The sequence below is a fragment of the Abramis brama genome, assembly GCF_963993115.1.
Source record: "Abramis brama genome assembly, chromosome: 12".
NCBI classification, from domain to species: domain Eukaryota; kingdom Metazoa; phylum Chordata; class Actinopteri; order Cypriniformes; family Leuciscidae; genus Abramis; species Abramis brama.
Genome location: NC_139974.1, coordinates 42,060,361 through 42,075,360, shown reverse-complemented (window position 1 = coordinate 42,075,360; position 15,000 = coordinate 42,060,361). Strand labels below are relative to the sequence as shown.

General features: G+C 54.7%; 1 protein-coding gene across 1 annotated transcript in view; it reads left to right on the top strand.

Annotated features, from left to right (window-relative positions):
- The window catches only part of utp18 (UTP18 small subunit processome component), a 28,566-nt gene that overhangs the window by 2,104 nt on the left and 11,462 nt on the right, over positions 1-15,000 (top strand). Inside the window, exons 2-11 of the mRNA XM_084130850.1 lie at positions 2,765-2,886; positions 3,050-3,145; positions 3,236-3,306; positions 9,999-10,096; positions 10,662-10,787; positions 11,394-11,568; positions 11,673-11,773; positions 11,895-11,985; positions 13,675-13,798; positions 14,661-14,835. Coding sequence (XP_083986976.1) covers positions 2,765-2,886; positions 3,050-3,145; positions 3,236-3,306; positions 9,999-10,096; positions 10,662-10,787; positions 11,394-11,568; positions 11,673-11,773; positions 11,895-11,985; positions 13,675-13,798; positions 14,661-14,835 — 1,179 coding nt within the window. The remainder of the gene's footprint in view (positions 1-2,764; positions 2,887-3,049; positions 3,146-3,235; positions 3,307-9,998; positions 10,097-10,661; positions 10,788-11,393; positions 11,569-11,672; positions 11,774-11,894; positions 11,986-13,674; positions 13,799-14,660; positions 14,836-15,000) is intronic.

Below are 15,000 nucleotides of genomic sequence, written 5' to 3'. Positions count from 1 at the left end.
AGATGTTGATGTGTGTGTAGTGCTCTGATGCTGATGTGTGTGTGTGTGTGTGTGAGCGAGCAGGACAGCAGGGTTAGATGCTGATGTGTGTGTGTGTGTGTGTGAGCGAGCAGGACAGCAGGGTTAGATGTTGATGTGTGTGTAGTGCTCTGATGCTGATGTGTGTGTGTGTGTGTGTGTGTGTGAGCGAGCAGGACAGCAGGGTTAGATGCTGATGTGTGTGTGTGTGTGTGTGAGCGAGCAGGACAGCAGGGTTAGATGTTGATGTGTGTGTAGTGCTCTGATGCTGATGTGTGTGTGTGTGTGTGTGTGTGTGAGCAGGACAGCAGGGTTAGATGTTGATGTGTGTGTAGTGCTCTGATGCTGATGTGTGTGTGTGTGTGTGTGAGCGAGCAGGACAGCAGGGTTAGATGTTGATGTGTGTGTGTAGTGCTCTGATGCTGATGTGTGTGTGTGTGTGTGTGTGTGTGTGTGTGAGCAGGACAGCAGGGTTAGATGTTGATGTGTGTGTGTAGTGCTCTGATGCTGATGTGTGTGTGTGTGTGTGTGTGTGTGTGTGAGCAGGACAGCAGGGTTAGATGTTGATGTGTGTGTAGTGCTCTGATGCTGATGTGTGTGTGTGTGTGTGTGTGTGTGTGAGCAGGACAGCAGGGTTAGATGTTGATGTGTGTGTAGTGCTCTGATGCTGATGTGTGTGTGTGTGTGTGTGAGCGAGCAGGACAGCAGGGTTAGATGTTGATGTGTGTGTAGTGCTCTGATGCTGATGTGTGTGTGTGTGTGTGTGAGCGAGCAGGACAGCAGGGTTAGATGCTGATGTGTGTGTGTGTGTGTGTGTGAGCGAGCAGGACAGCAGGGTTAGATGTTGATGTGTGTGTGTAGTGCTCTGATGCTGATGTGTGTGTGTGTGTGTGTGTGAGCAGGACAGCAGGGTTAGATGTTGATGTGTGTGTAGTGCTCTGATGCTGATGTGTGTGTGTGTGTGTGTGAGCGAGCAGGACAGCAGGGTTAGATGCTGATGTGTGTGTGTGTGTGTGTGAGCGAGCAGGACAGCAGGGTTAGATGTTGATGTGTGTGTGTAGTGCTCTGATGCTGATGTGTGTGTGTGTGTGTGTGTGTGTGTGTGAGCAGGACAGCAGGGTTAGATGTTGATGTGTGTGTGTAGTGCTCTGATGCTGATGTGTGTGTGTGTGTGTGTGTGTGTGAGCAGGACAGCAGGGTTAGATGTTGATGTGTGTGTAGTGCTCTGATGCTGATGTGTGTGTGTGTGTGTGTGTGTGAGCAGGACAGCAGGGTTAGATGTTGATGTGTGTGTAGTGCTCTGATGCTGATGTGTGTGTGTGTGTGTGTGTGTGTGTGTGAGCGAGCAGGACAGCAGGGTTAGATGTTGATGTGTGTGTGTGTAGTGCTCTGATGCTGATGTGTGTGTGTGTGTGTGTGTGTGCAGTGCTCTGATGCTGATGTGTGTGTGTGTGTGTGTGTGTGTGTGAGCAGGACAGCAGGGTTAGATGTTGATGTGTGTGTGTGTGTAGTGCTCTGATGCTGATGTGTGTGTGTGTGTGTGTGCAGTGCTCTGATGCTGATGTGTGTGTGTGTGTGCAGTGCTCTGATGCTGATGTGTGTGTGTGTGTGTGAGCAGGACAGCAGGGTTAGATGTTGATGTGTTGGTGTGTGTGAGCGAGCAGGACAGCAGGGTTAGATGTTGATGTGTGTGTGTGTGTGTGTGTGTGAGCGAGCAGGACAGCAGGGTTAGATGTTGATGTGTGTGTGTGTAGTGCTCTGATGCTGATGTGTGTGTGTGTGTGCAGTGCTCTGATGCTGATGTGTGTGTGTGTGTGTGAGCAGGACAGCAGGGTTAGATGTTGATGTGTGTGTGTAGTGCTCTGATGCTGATGTGTGTGTGTGTGTGTGTGTGAGCAGGACAGCAGGGTTAGATGTTGATGTGTGTGTGTGTGTAGTGCTCTGATGCTGATGTGTGTGTGTGCAGTGCTCTGATGCTGATGTGTGTGTGTGTGTGTGTGTGTGTGCAGTGCTCTGATGCTGATGTGTGTGTGTGTGTGTGTGAGCAGGACAGCAGGGTTAGATGTTGATGTGTTGGTGTGTGTGTGTGAGCAGGACAGCAGGGTTAGATGCTGATGTGTGTGTGTGTGTGTGTGTGTGTGCAGTGCTCTGATGCTGATGTGTGTGTGTGTGTGTGTGTGAGCGAGCGAGCAGGACAGCAGGGTTAGATGTTGATGTGTGTGTGTGTGTAGTGCTCTGATGCTGATGTGTGTGTGTGTGTGTGCAGTGCTCTGATGCTGATGTGTGTGTGTGTGTGTGTAGTGCTCTGATGCTGATGTGTGTGTGTGAGCGAGCAGGACAGCAGGGTTAGATGTTGATGTGTGTGTGTGTAGTGCTCTGATGCTGATGTGTGTGTGTGTGTGTGAGCGAGCAGGACAGCAGGGTTAGATGTTGATGTGTGTGTGTGTAGTGCTCTGATGCTGATGTGTGTGTGTGTGCAGTGCTCTGATGCTGATGTGTGTGTGTGTGTGTGTGTGTGTGTGAGCAGGACAGCAGGGTTAGATGTTGATGTGTGTGTGTGTGTAGTGCTCTGATGCTGATGTGTGTGTGTGTGTGCAGTGCTCTGATGCTGGTGTGTGTGTGTGAGCAGGACAGCAGGGTTAGATGTTGATGTGTGTGTGTGTGTGAGCAGGACAGCAGGGTTAGATGTTGATGTGTGTGTGTAGTGCTCTGATGCTGATGTGTGTGTGTGTGTGTGTGTGAGCAGGACAGCAGGGCTCCACTGGAGGATGACGAGGTCTGCAGTGTTTCCTCCGAGGACAGCGAGGCGCGTCAGCACCACAGAAGAAGAGCAGTGTGGGAGGATGAGGAGGACGAGCTGGAGGAAGAGTAAGAGCTGATGTTGCTGTGTGTGCAAAGACCCGCTCCAGATGAGGCTTGAGTTCAGGGTTAGGGTTACCTAGCCCTTACTAGCCCTAACTAACCCTAGCCCTAACTAACCCTAGCCCTAACCCTAATCCTGCAGGAGTAAATCCCAGATCTTGTGTTTCAGGATCGACATGACGCATCGGTTCCGGAGAGACTTGAAGAAGAGCGAAGCCGAGACCAAGATGACCAAGCAGAAGCTGCAGCAGAGACTAAGAGATCAGTACGTCTCACACACACACACAACATCACGACTGATGAACCATGAGTCTGATCTGATCTTAACAGTGTGTGTGTGTGTGTGTGTGTGCAGGTTCCAGAAGGCGATGGGCGGCGCCCCGGTCTGGGCGGAGCCGGATCCGGATCACGGACGCCTGAGGAAAGGTCATTACTCCTGCAGTCTCTCCCTCATCCGTCACTCGCGTCTGGGACTCGCGGAACACCCTAACCCTGAAATCATACTTCATTTCTTTTGTCCAGAACGCTTATTTTATTTCATTTTGATAATATTTTTTCTATTTTTTAATGCAATTTTTTGGGGTATTTTTTGTTATTTTTGTTATTTTATTTACCTTTAAATTACTAGATTTAGTCAATAAATAATAATTTAAGGACATACCTCACATTCTTTTAACTTAAATTCAAAATAACTCACTCATAATTTTATGCATAACCCTTTTAATTCAGCTCTAAATATCGTACAGTGTGTGTCTCTGCCGCCCTCGACGAGCGGCTCCGCGGGGTCCTAAAGCCAGTCCACCTCAGTGTGTGCGGCTCCGCTGGGTCCTAAAGCCAGTCCGCCTCAGTGTGTGCGGCTCCGCTGGGTCCTAAAGCCAGTCCGCCTCAGTGTGTGCGGCTCCGCTGGGTCCTAAAGCCAGTCCTCCTCAGTGTGTGCGGCTCTGCTGGGTCCTAAAGCCAGTCCTCCTCAGTGTGTGCGGCTCCGCGGGGTCCTAAAGCCAGTTCTCCTCAGTGTGTGCGGCTCCGCTGGGTCCTAAAGCCAGTCCGCCTCAGTGTGTGCGGCTCCGCTGGGTCCTAAAGCCAGTCCGCCTCAGTGTGTGCGGCTCTGCTGGGTCCTAAAGCCAGTCCTCCTCAGTGTGTGCGGCTCCGCGGGGTCCTAAAGCCAGTCCTCCTCAGTGTGTGCGGCTCCGCTGGGTCCTAAAGCCAGCCCTCCTCAGTGTGTGCGGCTCCGCTGGGTCCTAAAGCCAGTCCGCTTCAGTGTGTGCGGCTCCGCGGGGTCCTAAAGCCAGCCCTCCTCAGTTTGTGCGGCTCCGCGGGGTCCTAAAGCCAGTCCTCCTCAGTGTGTGCGGCTCCGCGGGGTCCCAAAGCCAGTCCTCCTCAGTGTGTGCGGCTCCGCTGGGTCCTAAAGCCAGTCCTCCTCAGTGTGTGCGGCTCCGCTGGGTCCTAAAGCCAGTCCTCCTCAGTGTGTGCGGCTCCGCTGGGTCCTAAAGCCAGTCCTCCTCAGTGTGTGCGGCTCTGCTGGGTCCTAAAGCCAGTCCTCCTCAGTGTGTGCGGCTCCGCTGGGTCCTAAAGCCAGTCCTCCTCAGTGTGTGCGGCTCCGCGGGGTCCTAAAGCCAGCCCTCCTCAGTTTGTGCGGCTCCGCTGGGTCCTAAAGCCAGTCCTCCTCAGTGTGTGCGGCTCCGCGGGGTCCTAAAGCCAGTCCGCTTCAGTGTGTGCGGCTCCGCGGGGTCCTAAAGCCAGTCCGCCTCAGTGTGTGCGGCTCTGCTGGGTCCTAAAGCCAGTCCTCCTCAGTGTGTGCGGCTCCGCGGGGTCCCAAAGCCAGTCCTCCTCAGTGTGTGCGGCTCCGCGGGGTCCTAAAGCCAGTCCCCCTCAGTGTGTGCGGCTCCGCGGGGTCCTAAAGCCAGTCCTCCTCAGTGTGTGCGGCTCCGCTGGGTCCTAAAGCCAGTCCTCCTCAGTGTGTGCGGCTCCGCTGGGTCCTAAATCCAGTCCGCCTCAGTGTGTGCGGCTCCGTGGGGTCCTAAAGCCAGTCCTCCTCAGTGTGTGCGGCTCCGCTGGGTCCTAAAGCCAGTCCTCCTCAGTGTGTGCGGCTCCGCGTGGTCCTAAAGCCAGTCCTCCTCAGTGTGTGCGGCTCCGCTGGGTCCTAAAGCCAGTCCTCCTCAGTGTGTGCGGCTCCGCTGGGTCCTAAAGCCAGTCCGCCTCAGTGTGTGCGGCTCCGCTGGGTCCTAAAGCCAGTCCTCCTCAGTGTGTGCGGCTCCGCTGGGTCCTAAAGCCAGTCCTCCTCAGTGTGTGCGGCTCCGCTGGGTCCTAAAGCCAGTCCTCCTCAGTGTGTGCGGCTCCGCTGGGTCCTAAAGCCAGTCCTCCTCAGTGTGTGCGGCTCCGCTGGGTCCTAAAGCCAGTCCTCCTCAGTGTGTGCGGCTCCGCTGGGTCCTAAAGCCAGTCCTCCTCAGTGTGTGCGGCTCCGCTGGGTCCTAAAGCCAGTCCTCCTCAGTGTGTGCGGCTCCGCTGGGTCCCAAAGCCAGTCCTCCTCAGTGTGTGCGGCTCCGCTGGGTCCTAAAGCCAGTCCTCCTCAGTGTGTGCGGCTCCGCGGGGTCCCAAAGCCAGTCCGCCTCAGTGTGTGCGGCTCCGTGGGGTCCTAAAGCCAGTCCTCCTCAGTGTGTGCGGCTCCGCTGGGTCCTAAAGCCAGTCCTCCTCAGTGTGTGCGGCTCCGCGTGGTCCTAAAGCCAGTCCCCCTCAGTGTGTGCGGCTCCGCTGGGTCCTAAATCCAGTCCGCCTCAGTGTGTGCGGCTCCGCGGGGTCCTAAAGCCAGTCCTCCTCAGTGTGTGCGGCTCCGCTGGGTCCTAAAGCCAGTCCTCCTAAGTGTGTGCGGCTCCGCGGGGTCCCAAAGCCAGTCCTCCTCAGTGTGTGCGGCTCCGCTGGGTCCTAAAGCCAGTCCGCCTCAGTTTGTGCGGCTCCGCGGGGTCCCAAAGCCAGTCCTCCTCAGTGTGTGCGGCTCCGCTGGGTCCTAAAGCCAGTCCGCCTCAGTTTGTGCGGCTCCGCTGGGTCCTAAAGCCAGTCCGCCTCAGTGTGTGCGGCTCCGCTGGGTCCTAAAGCCAGTCCTCCTCAGTGTGTGCGGCTCCGCTGGGTCCTAAAGCCAGTCCTCCTCAGTGTGTGCGGCTCTGCTGGGTCCTAAAGCCAGTCCTCCTCAGTGTGTGCGGCTCCGCTGGGTCCTAAAGCCAGTCCTCCTCAGTGTGTGCGGCTCCGCGGGGTCCTAAAGCCAGCCCTCCTCAGTTTGTGCGGCTCCGCTGGGTCCTAAAGCCAGTCCTCCTCAGTGTGTGCGGCTCCGCGGGGTCCTAAAGCCAGTCCGCTTCAGTGTGTGCGGCTCCGCGGGGTCCTAAAGCCAGTCCGCCTCAGTGTGTGCGGCTCTGCTGGGTCCTAAAGCCAGTCCTCCTCAGTGTGTGCGGCTCCGCGGGGTCCCAAAGCCAGTCCTCCTCAGTGTGTGCGGCTCCGCGGGGTCCTAAAGCCAGTCCCCCTCAGTGTGTGCGGCTCCGCGGGGTCCTAAAGCCAGTCCTCCTCAGTGTGTGCGGCTCCGCTGGGTCCTAAAGCCAGTCCTCCTCAGTGTGTGCGGCTCCGCTGGGTCCTAAATCCAGTCCGCCTCAGTGTGTGCGGCTCCGTGGGGTCCTAAAGCCAGTCCTCCTCAGTGTGTGCGGCTCCGCTGGGTCCTAAAGCCAGTCCTCCTCAGTGTGTGCGGCTCCGCGTGGTCCTAAAGCCAGTCCTCCTCAGTGTGTGCGGCTCCGCTGGGTCCTAAAGCCAGTCCTCCTCAGTGTGTGCGGCTCCGCTGGGTCCTAAAGCCAGTCCGCCTCAGTGTGTGCGGCTCCGCTGGGTCCTAAAGCCAGTCCTCCTCAGTGTGTGCGGCTCCGCTGGGTCCTAAAGCCAGTCCTCCTCAGTGTGTGCGGCTCCGCGGGGTCCCAAAGCCAGTCCGCCTCAGTGTGTGCGGCTCCGTGGGGTCCTAAAGCCAGTCCTCCTCAGTGTGTGCGGCTCCGCTGGGTCCTAAAGCCAGTCCTCCTCAGTGTGTGCGGCTCCGCGTGGTCCTAAAGCCAGTCCCCCTCAGTGTGTGCGGCTCCGCTGGGTCCTAAATCCAGTCCGCCTCAGTGTGTGCGGCTCCGCGGGGTCCTAAAGCCAGTCCTCCTCAGTGTGTGCGGCTCCGCTGGGTCCTAAAGCCAGTCCTCCTAAGTGTGTGCGGCTCCGCGGGGTCCCAAAGCCAGTCCTCCTCAGTGTGTGCGGCTCCGCTGGGTCCTAAAGCCAGTCCGCCTCAGTTTGTGCGGCTCCGCGGGGTCCCAAAGCCAGTCCTCCTCAGTGTGTGCGGCTCCGCTGGGTCCTAAAGCCAGTCCGCCTCAGTTTGTGCGGCTCCGCTGGGTCCTAAAGCCAGTCCGCCTCAGTTTGTGCGGCTCCGCGGGGTCCTAAAGCCAGTCCTCCTCAGTTTGTGCGGCTCCGCTGGGTCCTAAAGCCAGTCTGCCTCAGTGTGTGCGGCTCCGCTGGGTCCTAAAGCCAGTCCTCCTCAGTGTGTGCGGCTCCGCGGGGTCCTAAAGCCAGTCCGCTTCAGTGTGTGCGGCTCCGCGGGGTCCTAAAGCCAGTCCGCCTCAGTGTGTGCGACTCCGCTGGGTCCTAAATCCAGTCCGCCTCAGTGTGTGCGGCTCCGCGGGGTCCTAAAGCCAGTCCTCCTCAGTGTGTGCGGCTCCGCGGGGTCCTAAAGCCAGTCCTCCTCAGTGTGTGCGGCTCCGCTGGGTCCTAAAGCCAGTCCTCCTCAGTGTGTGCGGCTCCGCTGGGTCCTAAATCCAGTCCGCCTCAGTGTGTGCGGCTCCGCGGGGTCCTAAAGCCAGTCCTCCTCAGTGTGTGCGGCTCCGCTGGGTCCTAAAGCCAGTCCTCCTCAGTGTGTGCGGCTCCGCGTGGTCCTAAAGCCAGTCCTCCTCAGTGTGTGCGGCTCCGCTGGGTCCTAAAGCCAGTCCTCCTCAGTGTGTGCGGCTCCGCTGGGTCCTAAAGCCAGTCCTCCTCAGTGTGTGCGGCTCCGCTGGGTCCTAAAGCCAGTCCTCCTCAGTGTGTGCGGCTCTGCTGGGTCCTAAAGCCAGTCCTCCTCAGTGTGTGCGGCTCCGCTGGGTCCTAAAGCCAGTCCTCCTCAGTGTGTGCGGCTCCGCTGGGTCCTAAAGCCAGTCTGCCTCAGTTTGTGCGGCTCCGCTGGGTCCTAAAGCCAGTCTGCCTCAGTGTGTGCGGCTCCGCTGGGTCCTAAAGCCAGTCCTCCTCAGTGTGTGCGGCTCCGCGGGGTCCTAAAGCCAGTCCGCTTCAGTGTGTGCGGCTCCGCGGGGTCCTAAAGCCAGTCCGCCTCAGTGTGTGCGGCTCTGCTGGGTCCTAAAGCCAGTCCTCCTCAGTGTGTGCGGCTCCGCGGGGTCCCAAAGCCAGTCCTCCTCAGTGTGTGCGGCTCCGCGGGGTCCTAAAGCCAGTCCTCCTCAGTGTGTGCGGCTCCGCGGGGTCCCAAAGCCAGTCCTCCTCAGTGTGTGCGGCTCCGCGGGGTCCTAAAGCCAGTCCTCCTCAGTGTGTGCGGCTCCGCTGGGTCCTAAAGCCAGTCCTCCTCAGTGTGTGCGGCTCCGCTGGGTCCTAAATCCAGTCCGCCTCAGTGTGTGCGGCTCCGTGGGGTCCTAAAGCCAGTCCTCCTCAGTGTGTGCGGCTCCGCTGGGTCCTAAAGCCAGTCCTCCTCAGTGTGTGCGGCTCCGCTGGGTCCTAAAGCCAGTCCTCCTCAGTGTGTGCGGCTCCGCTGGGTCCTAAAGCCAGTCCGCCTCAGTGTGTGCGGCTCCGCTGGGTCCTAAAGCCAGTCCTCCTCAGTGTGTGCGGCTCCGCTGGGTCCTAAAGCCAGTCCTCCTCAGTGTGTGCGGCTCCGCTGGGTCCTAAAGCCAGTCCTACTCAGTGTGTGCGGCTCCGCTGGGTCCTAAAGCCAGTCCTCCTCAGTGTGTGCGGCTCCGCTGGGTCCTAAAGCCAGTCCTCCTCAGTGTGTGCGGCTCCGCTGGGTCCTAAAGCCAGTCCTCCTCAGTGTGTGCGGCTCCGCTGGGTCCTAAAGCCAGTCCTCCTCAGTGTGTGCGGCTCCGCTGGGTCCTAAAGCCAGTCCTCCTCAGTGTGTGCGGCTCCGCGGGGTCCCAAAGCCAGTCCTCCTCAGTGTGTGCGGCTCCGCGGGGTCCTAAAGCCAGTCCTCCTCAGTGTGTGCGGCTCCGCGGGGTCCCAAAGCCAGTCCTCCTCAGTGTGTGCGGCTCCGCGGGGTCCTAAAGCCAGTCCTCCTCAGTGTGTGCGGCTCCGCTGGGTCCTAAAGCCAGTCCTCCTCAGTGTGTGCGGCTCCGCTGGGTCCTAAATCCAGTCCGCCTCAGTGTGTGCGGCTCCGTGGGGTCCTAAAGCCAGTCCTCCTCAGTGTGTGCGGCTCCGCTGGGTCCTAAAGCCAGTCCTCCTCAGTGTGTGCGGCTCCGCGTGGTCCTAAAGCCAGTCCCCCTCAGTGTGTGCGGCTCCGCTGGGTCCTAAATCCAGTCCGCCTCAGTGTGTGCGGCTCCGCGGGGTCCTAAAGCCAGTCCTCCTCAGTGTGTGCGGCTCCGCTGGGTCCTAAAGCCAGTCCTCCTAAGTGTGTGCGGCTCCGCGGGGTCCCAAAGCCAGTCCTCCTCAGTGTGTGCGGCTCCGCTGGGTCCTAAAGCCAGTCCGCCTCAGTTTGTGCGGCTCCGCGGGGTCCTAAAGCCAGTCCTCCTCAGTGTGCGTCAGATGCTCATGTAGACATTATACAATCATTTTTTGGGTAAAGTTTTAGGATTTTCAGTTTGAATTTTGAGCATTTTCAGGATTTTCTATGTGAACTGAAGCATTCCTCGCATTCCTCAGGGGGTCACTGACCCGAGAGAGGAGGATTCGTTACTTTTTAAAATTTCAACCACAAAACTCCTCGAATCCATTACATTTTTTTTGTGTATTCGTGTTTGAAGTGCGGCAGACGTCCTGTGGTCTCGGACCCTCCGATGAACAGTTAATGTTGTAAAAGAGTGTCCCGAGGGAAGGATGAGGTCAGAGGTCAGCTCTCCGTTACCCGTCGATCGGCTCGTTAATCTCTCGTTTCTCTGCAGAAGCTGAGAGTGACGAAGACGAGGAGGAGGAAGATCTGCTGCGACGGACCGGGAACTTCATCGGCTCCTCTGACAGTCTTCCGAAAGGAACCATTAAGGTGTTTTAAAGACGCGTGTGTGTGTGTGTGTGTGTGTGTGTAGTGTTCATCAAGAGCTTTACTGTTATACTGTGAAGTACAGTTATAATTACTGTATTAATGCTGTCAAAGCTAATTAATCGCATCTGACAGAAAATGTGTATACTTAATGTGTGTGTGTGTATAATTATTTTGTTTATGCATGTGTATATTTAACAAAAAAGTCTTATTTACATATACATATTTTATATATAATATAAATTATATACAATATATACATGCACTTGTGTATTTATATATACAAAATAATTGTACACACACACACATTATGTAATCACAAACTTTAATTTTGGATGCGATTAATTATTTCACAGCCTTAGTGTGTATATATATATATATACACACACACACACACTCATAATATATATTTATAAACTCTTATGTTAGATGCGGTTGGTTGATTTGACACTATTATTAACACTTGTTTTGTTTCTTGTAGACTCTCGTTATTCAGCTCTCAGGCCACAGTGTGACTCTGAAGTGCTTAGGTGTAATGTTGTTGTTGTTGTTGTTGTTGTTCTGGCAGATTAAGAAGTGTGTGGATGCGAACAGTGAGAGTCCGGCCGACGCTAAGCTGACCTCAGTCCAGTTCCACCCGTCAGCTCAGATCCTGATGACCAGCTCTCTGGACCACTCCATCTCTCTGTTCCAGGTGACCCCACACACACACACACACACACACACACCTGGACCACTCCATCTCTCTGTTCCAGGTGACCACACACACACACACACACACACACACACACACACACCTGGACCACTCCATCTCTCTGTTCCAGGTGACCCCACACACACACACACACACACCTGGACCACTCCATCTCTCTGTTCCAGGTGACCCCCCACACACACACACACACACACCTGGACCACTCCATCTCTCTGTTCCCGGTGACCACACACACACACACACACACACCTGGACCACTCCATCTCTCTGTTCCAGGTGACCCCACACACACACACACACACACACACACACACCTGGACCACTCCATCTCTCTGTTCCAGGTGACCACACACACACACACACACACACACACACACACACACACACACACACACACACACACACACACGCTTATTTGGTTGTGAGTGCAGACAGACTCCGCCCACACGCTCTTCTGATTGGCTGTATGTTGATTTGTCGTGTCTGGTGTGGACAGTGTTATTAGTCTCGTTACCGGTGTGACTTCAGAATCAGTTGTGAATGACCTTCACTCCACAAAATAACCTTGAAATTCATTCTTGACAGGTGGATGGCAAGACCAACGCCAAGATCCAAACCATCCATCTAGAGAAGTTCCCAGTAAACAAGGCCTCGTTTAGCGCGGATGGGGAACAGATCGTGGCCACAGGCTGGAAGAACAAGCTCTTCTACATCTATGATATGATGGAGGGCAGAATAATCCCCGTCACTAACGTCCGAGGTGAGCGCCAGTTCATCTGATCATTCATATGATGTTTCCCCTGACCTCGCAGCGGCTGTAATCGTGTGTGTGTGTGTGTGTGTGTGTGTGTGTGTGGGGGTCAGGTCTGAATGAGCAGAAGGTGTCAGACTTCCAGGTTTCTCCCGATGGAAAGTATCTCCTGCTCTTCGGCTCCTCAGGGTTTCTGCATCTCATGAGCTCAAAGGTACAGCCAGAATCTCTAATTCATATATTCACATCTCAGCTGTATTACAGAGATCTTTGTGTCAGTGCCTGCGATCGGCGGCTGAGTGACGTGTGTGTTTGTGTGTGTGTTTCTCCCTCAGACCAGAGAAGTGGTTCGCAGCATGAAGTTGAACGGGAAGGTTTGCGCAGCCGCTTTCACTGCAGACGGCAGCAAGATCTTCGCCAACTCCGGTGAGTCTCACGAAGTGGTTCTAATGCAGTTCTCGTACGGTTCTCGTGCGGATCTCGTGCGGTTCTCGTACGGTTCTAGTGCGGTTCTCGTGCGGTTCTTGTACGGTACTCGTACGGTTCTAATGCTGTTCTAGTGTGGTTCTAATGCGGATCTCGTGCGGTTCTTGTACGGTTCTCGTATGGTTCTAATGCGGTTCTAGTGCGGTTCTTGTACGGTTCTAATGCTGTTCTAGTGTGGTTCTAATGCGGATCTCGTGCGGTTCTTGTACGGTTCTCGTACGGTTCTCGTGCGGTTCTAATGCGGTTCTCGTACGGTTCTAATGTTGTTCTCGTACGGTTCTAGTGTGGTTCTCGTGTGGTTCTAATGCGGTTCTAATGCGGTTCTCGTACGGTTCTAATGTTGTTCTCGTACGGTTCTAATGCAGTTCTCGTGCGGTTCTCGTACGGTTCTCGTGCGGTTCTCGTGCGGATCTCGTATGGTTCTAATGCGGTTCTCGTGCGGTTCTAATGTGGTTCTAATGCGGTTCTTGTACGGTTCTAATGTGGTTCTCATGCGGTTCTAATGTTCTCGTACGGTTCTAATGTTGTTCTCGTACGGTTCTAGTGTGGTTCTAATGTGGTTCTCGTGCGGTTCTCATACGGTTCTAATGTGGTTCTCATGCGGTTCTAATGTTGTTCCCGTACGGTTCTAATGTTGTTCTTGTACGGTTCTAGTGTGGTTCTAATGCGGTTCTCGTGCGTTTCTAATGCGGTTCTTGTGCATTTCTCATGCGGTTCTAATGTGGTTCTAATGCGGTTCTCGTGTGGTTCTAATGCGGTTCTTGTGCATTTCTCATGCGGTTCTAATGCGGTTCTCGTGTGGTTCTAATGCGGTTCTTGTGCATTTCTCATGCGGTTCTAATGTGGTTCTAATGTGGTTCTAATGTGGTTCTCGTGTGGTTCTCGTGTAATGAATCATGCGTTATGATCAGGGTTAGAAATAAACACTCGCCAAACGCAGGTAAAAATCAACTTTGGCTGGAATCGCTGTCAAATCATGAGCCAATTTGGCGTTACTCATGTTTACTGGGGAAGTTCGATTAGTGCAAAACCAATTCTGCACAGATTTTAGCGCAGTGAGATACATGAAAAATGTAATACAGCGTAGTGCGCAGAATCTGCTCATATCTGGCTTACTTGAACACACACGTCACTACGGCGCGCTTGTTCGTTTGCATTGAGGCAATAGCGGAGATTAAAAAGCATTTGGTTAAGAGATGGAAATGTCTTCTGTTCACCAAATGCTTTTATCTCTGATATTGCCTCGATGCAGAGGAACAAGCGCGCCGATATTTGTTGCGTAGTTGAACATCCTACACTTTATTTTATTTATTTTAATATTTTTTGATGTGCATGTACTGTATTGATCTGTAGTGAACACAGTTTTGGTGATGAGGATGAAAGAGTTGAGGAGATGATGGATGACAGGATTTTGTTTGACTAAGAAATTAATGTATGAAAGTAAAAATGTTATAATATATGGAGATAATCGTAGATAATCTGGTTCATTTCTTTCTTTCTTGGCTAGTAGAAGTTCTGAATGGCCGGTAACTTAAAAATGTAGGTGCCAAATCGGCCGGTGAGTGAAAGTTAATTTCAAACCCTGGTTATGATGAATATTGATTGGCATGTTGTGTGTGTGTGTGTCAGAGGAAGGCGAGGTGTTCGTCTGGGACGTTCAGAGCAGTAAGTGTGTGAAGAGGTTTGAAGACGACGGTTGTGTGAGAGGAACATCACTAGCGCTCTCTCGAGACGGCTCGTATCTGGCCTGTGGGTGAGTCTGACCCGTGTGTGTGTGTGTGTGTCTGACCCGTGTGTGTGTGTGTGTGTCTGACCCGTGTGTGTGTGTCTGACCCGTGTGTGTGTGTGTGTCTGACCCGTGTGTGTGTGTGTGTGTCTGACCCGTGTGTGTGTGTGTGTGTCTGACCCGTGTGTGTGTGTGTCTGACCCGTGTGTGTGTGTGTCTGACCCGTGTGTGTGTGTGTGTGTGTGTGTGTGTCTGACCCATGTGTGTGTGTGTGTGTCTGACCCGTGTGTGTGTGTGTGTGTGTGTGGGTGAGTCTGACCCGTGTGTGTCTGACCCGTGTGTGTCTGACCCGTGTGTGTCTGACCCGTGTGTGTCTGACCCGTGTGTGTCTGACCCGTGTGTGTCTGACCCGTGTGTGTGTGTGTCTGACCCGTGTGTGTGTGTGTCTGACCCGTGTGTGTGTGTGTCTGACCCGTGTGTGTGTCTGACCCGTGTGTGTGTCTGACCCGTGTGTGTGTGTGGGTGTGTCTGACCCGTGTGTGTCTGACCCGTGTGTGTGTGTGGGTGTGTCTGACCCGTGTGTGTGTGTGGGTGTGTCTGACCCGTGTGTGTGTGGGGGTGTGTCTGACCCGTGTGTGTGTGTGGGTGTGTCTGACCCGTGTGTGTCTGACCCGTGTGTGTGTGTGTGTGTCTGACCCGTGTGTGTGTCTGACCCGTGTGTGTGTCTGACCCGTGTGTGTGTCTGACCCGTGTGTGTGTCTGACCCGTGTGTGTGTGTGTCTGACCCGTGTGTGTGTGTGTCTGACCCGTGTGTGTGTGTGTCTGACCCGTGTGTGTGTGTGTGTGTGTGTGTGTGTGTGTGTGTCTGACCCGTGTGTGTGTGTCTCAGCTCTCAGGCAGGAGTGGTGAACATCTACTCTCAGCGGGACTGTCTGCTGGATGCGGAGCCCAAACCCCAGAAGGCCGTCCTGAACCTGCTGACGGCGGTGACGTCTCTGAGCTTCAACAGCGGCGCCGAGATCCTGGCCATCGGCTCCCGGCACGCAGACGAGGCCAACCGACTGGTGCGCGGCACACACACACACACACACACATCAACATTAGCCATATTACAGTTCCTTTCTTTAATATGAGCAAAATTCTAATTATATTCGTATTCTAACGTCTGTACTTAAAGGTGCCCTAGAATGTGTTGAAATAATATTTTAATTTTGTCTCTGATATCTGCA